Source organism: Choloepus didactylus, chromosome 1 (assembly GCF_015220235.1).
Source record: "Choloepus didactylus isolate mChoDid1 chromosome 1, mChoDid1.pri, whole genome shotgun sequence".
Lineage (NCBI taxonomy): Eukaryota > Metazoa > Chordata > Mammalia > Pilosa > Megalonychidae > Choloepus > Choloepus didactylus.
This window is the reverse complement of record NC_051307.1, coordinates 175862742-175871589: the sequence shown is the minus strand read 5'-3', so window position 1 is coordinate 175871589 and position 8848 is coordinate 175862742. Positions and strand designations below refer to the sequence as shown.

At 42.9% G+C, this 8848-nt stretch overlaps 1 protein-coding gene and 1 pseudogene across 1 annotated transcript; both read left to right on the top strand.

The window, feature by feature from the left end:
• The first annotated feature begins 480 nt into the window (after positions 1 to 480).
• Positions 481 to 720, top strand: LOC119527842 (metallothionein-I, hippocampal-like). Its single transcript, XM_037828325.1, has one exon. The coding sequence runs from the start codon at positions 535 to 537 to the stop codon at positions 718 to 720; it is 186 nt and encodes a 61-aa protein (XP_037684253.1). The 5' UTR covers positions 481 to 534.
• A 6395-nt stretch (positions 721 to 7115) lies between these two features.
• LOC119526447 lies at positions 7116 to 8021 on the top strand (annotated as a pseudogene).
• The last annotated feature ends 827 nt before the right edge of the window (positions 8022 to 8848 follow it).

Sequence of the window (8848 nt, the reverse complement as noted above, 5' to 3'; positions counted from 1 at the left end):
CCCCTCCCCCATAGCCCAAGCTGCAAAGCCTCATGGTGCCAGAGAGAAGCTCTCTCCCAGCAAGCAAATACAGCTCAGCTGAGCTCCAACTGGGGTTTTAAGTAGCGAGTGTGAACTGCTCACTACATGTACGCAGCCCCAAAAAACAGACAGAGGCTTTGGGTGACGACTGACCTGGGAGAGCCAGAGGGTTGCCTTGGACTGGGTCTGAAGGGGACTATCTGTTTCTTTTTTGGCTCAGTGGAGAAAGCCCCAGTCATTTTCAGTTTCCAGGGCTGTGACTCTGGGAAGGGTGGAGACACCACAAGCAGAGAGTGAGACCATTGAAATGCTAATGACCTACACCTGAGGGGTCTGTCTTCTCTAGGAGGAAAGGGGTGGGGCCCTTTCCATTCAGAACCAGACCCCAGAGCCTGGGGGAACACGGCCATACCTCCTCACACCAGTCAAGAATGATAGGCTAACACGCCCTCCACTAGCCTAACGGTCCCTTTGTCACTTGCTTTTGGACCTACGGCCTCAACTCAGCTTGAAATGGACCCCAACTGCTCCTGCGCCACTGGTGACTCCTGCAGCTGTGCTGTCTCCTGCAAATGCAGAGAGTGCAAATGCACCTCCTGCAAGAAGAGCTGCTGCTCCTGCTGCCCCGTGGGCTGTGCCAAGTGTGCCCAGGGCTGCGTCTGCAAAGGGGCATCAGACACGTGCAGCTGCTGCCCGTGAGTCTGGGGAGAGCCCTGCTCCCAGATGTAAATAGAGCAACATGTACGAACCCAGATTTTTTTTTCACATACCTGACCCATTTGCCACATTCCATTTTTTATGAAATATGTGAATAACAATAAAAATCATTGACTTTAAAAAAAAAGAATGATAGGCTAACAGGCGTCACCTACTGGGCAGAAAAGCACAGTGACCCGAGGCATCAAAGAGTGGAGTAATTTTCTAAGACATATCCACAGGGAAACCAGATACTGAATATTTCTTCCCTCTGGGACCTGAGCCTGTTCTGGTCTGGGAAAACCTGATTTGGATAACCAAGGAAACCATGCCTAGACAACAGAAAATTACAACCTACACTAAGAAAAACAAAGTTATGGCCCAGTCAAAGGAACAAACGTACACTTCAACTGAGATACAGGAATTTAAACAATAATGCTAAATCAGTTCAAAAAGTTTAGAGAAGATATTGCAAAAGAGATAGAGGCTGTAAAGGAAGCACTGGGCATGTATACGGCAGAAATCAAAAGTTCAAAAAAACAACTAGTGGAATCTATGGAAATGAAAGGCACAACACAAAAGATGAAAGACACAATGGAAACATACAACAGCAGATCTCAAGAGGCAGAAGAAAACACTCAGGAACTGGAAAACAAAATACCTGAAAGCCTACACGCAAAGGAGCAGATGGAGAAAAGAATGAAAAAATATGAGCAACGTGTCTGGGAACTCAAGGATGAAACAAAGTACAATAATGTACGTATCATTGGTGTCCCAGAAGGAGAAGAGAAAGAAAAGGGGGCAGAAGCAATAATAGAGGAAATAATTAATGAAAATTTCCCATCTCTTATGAAAGACATAAAATTACAGATCCAAGAAGCACAGTGTACTCCAAACAGAAGAGATATGAATAGGCCTATGCCAAGACACTTAATAATCAGATTATCAAATGTCAAAGACAAAGAGAGAAACCTGAAAGCAGCGAGAGAAAAGCGATCCATTACATACAAAGGAAGCTTAATAAGACTATGTGCGGATCTCTCAGCAGAAACCATGGAGACAAGGAGGAAGTGGTGTGATATATTTAAGATACTGAAAGAGAAAAACCGCCAACCAAGAATCCTGTATCCAGCAAAGCTGTCCTTCAAATATGAGGGAGAGCTCAAAATATTTTCTGACAAACAGACTATGAGAGACTTTGTGAACAAGACACCTGTCCTACAGGAAATACTAAAGGGAGCACTACAGGGTGATAGAAGACAGGAGTGCGTGGTTTGGAACACAGTTTTGGGAGATGGTAGCACAACAATGTAAGGACACTGAACAAAGGTAACTATGAATACGGTTGAGAGAGGAAGGTGGGGAGCATGTGAGACACCACAAGAAAGGAGGAAAGATAATGACTGGGACTGTGTAACTTGGTGAAATCTAGAGTATTCAACAATTGTGATAAATGTACAAATATGTTCTTTTACGAGGGAGAACAAGCAAATGTCAACCTTGCAAGGTGTTAAAAATGGGGAGGCATTGGGGGAGGGATGCAATCAGCATAAACTAGAGACTGTAACTAATAGAATCATTGTATTATGCTTCCTTTAATGTAACAAAGGTGATATACCAAGGTGAATGCAGATAAGAGGAGGGGATAGGGGAGGCATGTTAGACACTTGACATTGGTGGTATTGTCTGATTCTTTATTCTACTTTGATTTAAGGTTATTTTTCCTTTTGCTCCTTCCTAGCTGTCATTTTTTTCCTCTTTCTTTTGCCTCTCTACCTTCTTTGACTCCCCCTCCTGCCTTGTGGAAGAAATGTAGATGCTCTTATATAGATAGTGGTGAAGGTGGTGAACACATAAATGTATGACCATGCAGAAAACCATTGATTATTTACTTAGGATGGAATGTATGGTGAGTGAACAAAACCATATTAAAAAAAAATGGATTGATGACAAAACCTCGAGGGCAATATACTGAGTGAAATAAGCCAGACACATTAGGACAATTATTGCAGGGTCTCACTGATAGGAACTAATTATAATATGTAAACTCATAGACATGAAATATAAGGTACCAAGATATAGGACAAGGCTTAAGAATGGGGAGCGGTTGCTTAGTATGAGCAGAATGTTCAATTAGGATGAACTTAAATGTTTGGAAATGAACAGGGGTGTTGGCAGCAAGATGTGAGAATAACTAACAGCGCCGAATGGTGTGTGAATGAGGTGGAAAGGGGAAGCTCAGAGTCATATATGTCACCAGAAGGAAAGTTGGAGGTCAAAAGATGGGAATGTATAAAACTGAATCCTATGGTGGGCAATGTCCATGATCAACTGTACAAATACTAGAAATCACTTCCATGAACCAGAACAAATGTATGACAATACAATTAGAAGTTAATAATAGAGGGGCGTATAGGGAAGAACTATATACCTATTACAAACTATATACTACAGTTAGTAGTACTTCAACATTTTTTCATAAACAGTAACAAATGTACTATATCAATACTACGAGTCAACAATTGAGGGGGGTTGGTTAGGGATAGGGGAGGATTAGAGTTTCCTTTTCTTTTTTTCTTTTTTCATCTTTCACTTTATTTCTTGTCTGGAGTAATGAAAAGTTTCTAAAAATTGAACAAAAATTAAGTGTGATGTATGTACAGCTGTATGAAGGTACCCAGGGGCAAATGATTGTATACTTTGGATCTTTGGATAATTGTATGGTATCTGAACAATCTCAATAAAAATGGAAAAAACAAAACAAAACAAAACAAACAAAAAAAAAACAAAAAAAAGGGGGGGATGCAAAATGAAACGAAATAAAGCTTCAGTGGCTGAGAGATTTCAAACAGAGTTGAGAGGTCACTCTGGTGGACATTCTTATGCACTATATAGATAACACTTTTTAGGTTTTTGTCCTAGTTTGCTAATGCTGCAGAATGCAAAACACCAGAGATGGACTGGCTTTTATAAAAAGGGGGGTTTATTTGGCTATACAGTTACAGTCTTAAGGCCATAAAGTGTCCAAGGTAACACATCAGTAATCAGGTACCTTCACTGGAGGATGGCAAATGGCATCCGGAAAACCTCTGTTAGCTGGGAAGGCACGTGGCTGGCGTCTTCTCTAAAGTTCTGGTTTCAAAATGGCTTTCTCCCAGGACATTCCTCTCTAGCAAGCTTGCTCTTCTTCAAAACGTCACTCACAGCTGCACTCCCTTCAGTCTCTTTGAGTCAGCTCATTTATATGGATCCACTGATCAAGGCCCACCCTAAATGGGTGGGGTCATGCCTCCATAGGAGTATCCCACCGAAGTCACCACCCACAGCTGGGTGGGGCACATTCCAAGCAAATCTAACCAGCACCAAAACGTCTGTCCCACAAGACCACAAAGATAATGGCATTTGGGGGACACAATACATTCAAACCGGCACATTCCACCCCCTGGACCCCAAAATGACATTATCTTTCCAAATACAAAATACATTCATTTCATCACAATATCACAAAAACTTAAATCATTTCAGTAACAAAAGTTAAGTACAAAATCCCATCAAAATCAAATATAGGCGTGGTCAGTCCTAAGGCATACTTTTCCTTTAGCTTTGGATCTGTGGACTTAGAACAAGTTATATGCTTCCAATATACAAAGGAGGGACATTCATAGGATGAACATTTCCATTGCCATAAGGAGAAAGAGTAAGGAAAACAGGGTTAACAGGACCAAAACAGTTCCTAAAACCTGCAGGACAAACTCCATTAGATTTCAAAGTCTAAGAGTCATTTACAGAACAACGTTGCATCCGTGGGGCTTGAGAGAGTGGGAGCCTAACCCTTCTTAAGGGCCTTTTCGGCAGCCCTTTCCTTTCCAAATGCTTAGGTGAGTACTCCAACATATCCACACATTGGGGAGACCACCTTCTTGGCCCCACCCTCCTCAAACATCCGGGCAGCTCCCGGATTCCCTTCCATCTCCGGGGCACACGCTTAACCCCTTCAGAACAGTGTGGTGGCAGCCAGGCTCTCCCCAATTCCCTGGGAATGTGCTCCACCCTCTTTGGGACCTGAAGTGGCAAAACTCTTCCAGAGCATCGAGGCGGAAAGCCCGCCCTCGACCTCCAGGGCAAACTCACCCTTTCCATGCGTGTGGGCTGCTCCGCTCTCCCAGCCCTAAACCTCTTGACTCCAGACCTCAACCTCCGTGGCTCTGTCTTTGAAGAAATTTTTCCTTTAATTTTTTCCTTGTCTGTCTCCTCCAGTCCAGACCGGCAATGGCTCTGTCTATAAAGATCTCGCAAAAATTCTGTTGGCTTTGCATGAAGCATGCAGGGGTCAAAGCCATCAGACAATAAGAGTTTCCACAAATCCTTTCTGGATAATTCCATCTCCAATCTTGGCTTGTACTGAAATTGCAGCTGGGTTCCATGTTTGGTAACATCCTCATGTTGGGCTGTAGCTTCTGGGATTCCACCCCCTGGAAGCTCGTGATTTTCCAAGCCATCAGCTTCTGATTTCTTTGAACCCAAGAGTTCAGTTCTAAGTTTATCTCTCTCTGCTCGCATTTTACTATAAGCTGCAAGGAGAAGCCAGGGTATCTCCTCCACATGTAGTCTGGAGATCTCCTCAGCTAAGTATTCCAGGTTGTTGCTTCCAGATTCTTCCTTCTATCTGACACCAGGACTCAATTTTGCCAAATTCTGTGCCACTTTAAAACAAGGATCACCTTTCTTCCAGTTTGCAACAACACAGTCATCATTTCTGCTCAGGGCCTCATCAGAAGTATCTTTAGAGTCCATATTTCCATAAACAGTCTCTTTAAAGCAGTTTTGGCCTTTTCTATCAAGCTCCTCACAACTCTTCCAGAAACTCCCCATTATCCATTTAAAAAGCCGTTCCAACATGTTTGATATTTGCAAACTCAGCAGCAAAAGCATCCCACTTCTCTGGTACCAAAATCTGTCCTAGTTTGCTAATGCTGCAGAATGCAAAACACCAGAGATGGACTGGCTTTTATAAAAAGGGGGGTTTATTTGGCTATACAGTTACAGTCTTAAGGCCATAAAGTGTCCAAGGTAACACATCAGTAATCAGGTACCTTCACTGGAGGATGGCAAATGGCATCCGGAAAACCTCTGTTAGCTGGGAAGGCACGTGGCTGGCGTCTTCTCCAAAGTTCTGGTTTCAAAATGGCTTTCTCCCAGGACATTCCTCTCTAACAAGCTTGCTCTTCTTCAAAACGTCACTCACAGCTGCACTCCCTTCAGTCTCTTTGAGTCAGCTCATTTATATGGATCCACTGATCAAGGCCCACCCTAAATGGGTGGGGTCATGCCTCCATAGGAGTATCCCACCGAAGTCACCACCCACAGCTGGGTGGGGCACATTCCAAGCAAATCTAACCAGCACCAAAACGTCTGTCCCACAAGACCACAAAGATAATGGCATTTGGGGGACACAATACATTCAAACCGGCACAGTTTTAATGTATTGAAATAGCTAGAAGTAAATACCTGAAACTACCAAACTCCAACCCAGTAGCCTTGACTCTTGAAGATGATTGTATAACAATATAGATTACAAGAGGTGACAGTGTGATTGTGAAAACCTTGTGGATCACACTCCCTTTATCCAGTGTATGGATGGATGAGTAGATAAATCGGGACAAAAACTAAATGAAAAATAGGGTGGGATGGGGAGGATGATTTAGGTGTTCTTTTTTTTATTTTTATTTTTTATTCTGATCCTGATTCTTTCTGGTATAAGGAAAATGTTCAAAAATAGATTGGGGTGATGAATGCAAAACTATATGACGGTACTGTGAACAGTTGATTGTACACCATGGATGATTGAATGGTATGTGAATATATCTCAGTAAGACTGAATTTTTAAAAAATGGGCAAAAGAAACCCCATACTGAATTATGTGTGGAAAGAGTATCCCTTTTTGTTTTCCTCTATCCCCATGTAGTCCCATAGGCTATGCTGTTTTGATTCAGCATCCTTCATGCTGTGGGTTGTTCCCACCTCAGCAGTATAAGGACCATGGATACTGCAAAAACCACAGATATTGCAAAAACCAAGAACTCTTGGTTACTCACATAAAACAAGCTGCTGGTGGAGTATATTAGCCCTCTGGTTTTCCAGCTCAACCTCTGATTAAGTGAACTGATAGCCAAGCTGATGAGTAAGTTCAGTCAGCAGACTTGGGTTATTTTCAGGGAAGACACAGAGGCACGGCTTGGATAATTTAATTACTCAGGTGTTTGAGATAAAGACAAAAATCAAATGCCTTTCATTACTGAACTCTGTAGCACTAGAACACTGTGGTCTTGAGGGAATGTTAGCAAGGAACACGTGGAAAGTTTGGTGCTTCATAAACTCATCCAGCTGTAGCAGGGTTTATGAGGCACAGCAGTGCTTACCATAAGCAGGTACAAGCTTCATGAACTATTCTTCTTGAACCAAAAATAGGCAGGATGACAAATGTATTTTAATAGCAGATGAGGCTACTAGTTTTAGGGTGAATTTACTGCTGTTGATTTTACTTCAAGAGGCAGGGAGACAGAGTCAGGGGGATTCTAAACCTGCTGCCTGGACCCTCACTGGCCGTGCTGTCCTGAGTGGTACTTTCTGCCACTGCCACACAGACCCTCTCTGAGAATGCAGCCCTCCTAGGTCCAGGGGTATTACAGGCAACAAGTTTGCCCCTGTACCACCTCTTCCTGAATTCAGAGGAAAAGTTCACCTTGGGCTGATCCCTGAGGAATTCTTCCAGTTCCTTTATCCTAAAACCAGTGCCACAGGATCCTACATGTTCAGAACTGGGCTTATCTTCTATTTTCTATCCAAAGAAATATATGTGATTGCCCCAGAGACCTTCTCTACCTTATCAACAGTAGGGTTGCTCATCTATGTAGTTTAAAATATATGCTGCATTTATTGGACAATTTGCTGATAAACTCAATGAGCAAAAAATTGCCCAACTAGAAGAGGTGGAGCAGACTTCCATCAAAAACATCCAAGATGCAACTGACTTGGAGAAATCACAGCAGGCACTGGTGCAGAAGCGCCATTACCTTTTTGATGTCCGGAGGAATAACATTGCTATGGTCTTAGAGGTTACTAACTGGGAACGGCTGCACAGAGTATATAAGGAGATAAAGAATCAATCCTTGGACTACTAGAGCTCTGTGCAAGAGCATGTGGTGTAAAGCATCTCTACACAGTGGGAAAAGGAGACAACTGCCAAGTGCATTGGAGAACTATAGCTGCTTACAAAGAAAGCTCAAGCACAACCAGTTCTGTAAATAGATCTATCCCAGTTGAGACAGCCAAAAACAGTTGACCACCTAAATGGAAAATAGTTTATGTGACAAAATTGTTAGGTCTGGGCACTGGGCCCTCCCCCATTTCCCTGTTTTGCAAAACTAGGCTGCAGATTAGACCATGCCTCATGTTGCTACCCCCTCCCTTTCCCCATTTTTGTTCCACTTTCTTTGTTCTTACCCATCACTGCCCCCTCCCTTTCCCTCACAAATTTATTCCCTCCCTCACCTCACCTGTTCAAATGCATAAACCAGGTATTGCCAAAGTTACAAGATAATCTATGTGTAACCCCCTATTGGCCAACGTTCACATACCTTACACCCTCTTACCTCCTGATTGGCAAAAATCCCTATAAAAAGAAATCCCACCACCCAACTGTGTGCTTTCCCTTCTGAGCAGCCTTTCTGCTGGCTTCATTGCCCATCTTTTGAAACAAAATACCTTACAAAAATCTTTGTGTATTGCTGTCTATTGAAGTTACTGTGTAGCTTAACTAAAAAGGAAAAGTTTGAATTTGACATGTGTTCCAGTTTGCTAATGCTGCCAGAATGCAAAACACCAGAAATGGATTGACTTTTTTAAAAGGGGGTTTATTTGGTTACACAGTTACAGTTTTGGCCATAAAGTGCCCAAGATAACACATCAGCAATAGGGTACCTTCACTAGGAAGGCACGTGGCTGGTGGCTGCTCCAGAGTCCTGGCTTCAAAATGGCTTTCTCCCAGACGTTCTTCTCTAGGCTGCAGCTTCTCTCCACAATGTCACTCTCACTTGCTCTTGGGGCATTTGTCCTCTCTTAGCTTCTCCAG

Bases quoted from the DNA above. Each gene is read 5' to 3' on its own strand.
- LOC119527842 (XM_037828325.1), top strand. From the start codon at position 535: ATGGACCCCAACTGCTCCTGCGCCACTGGTGACTCCTGCAGCTGTGCT.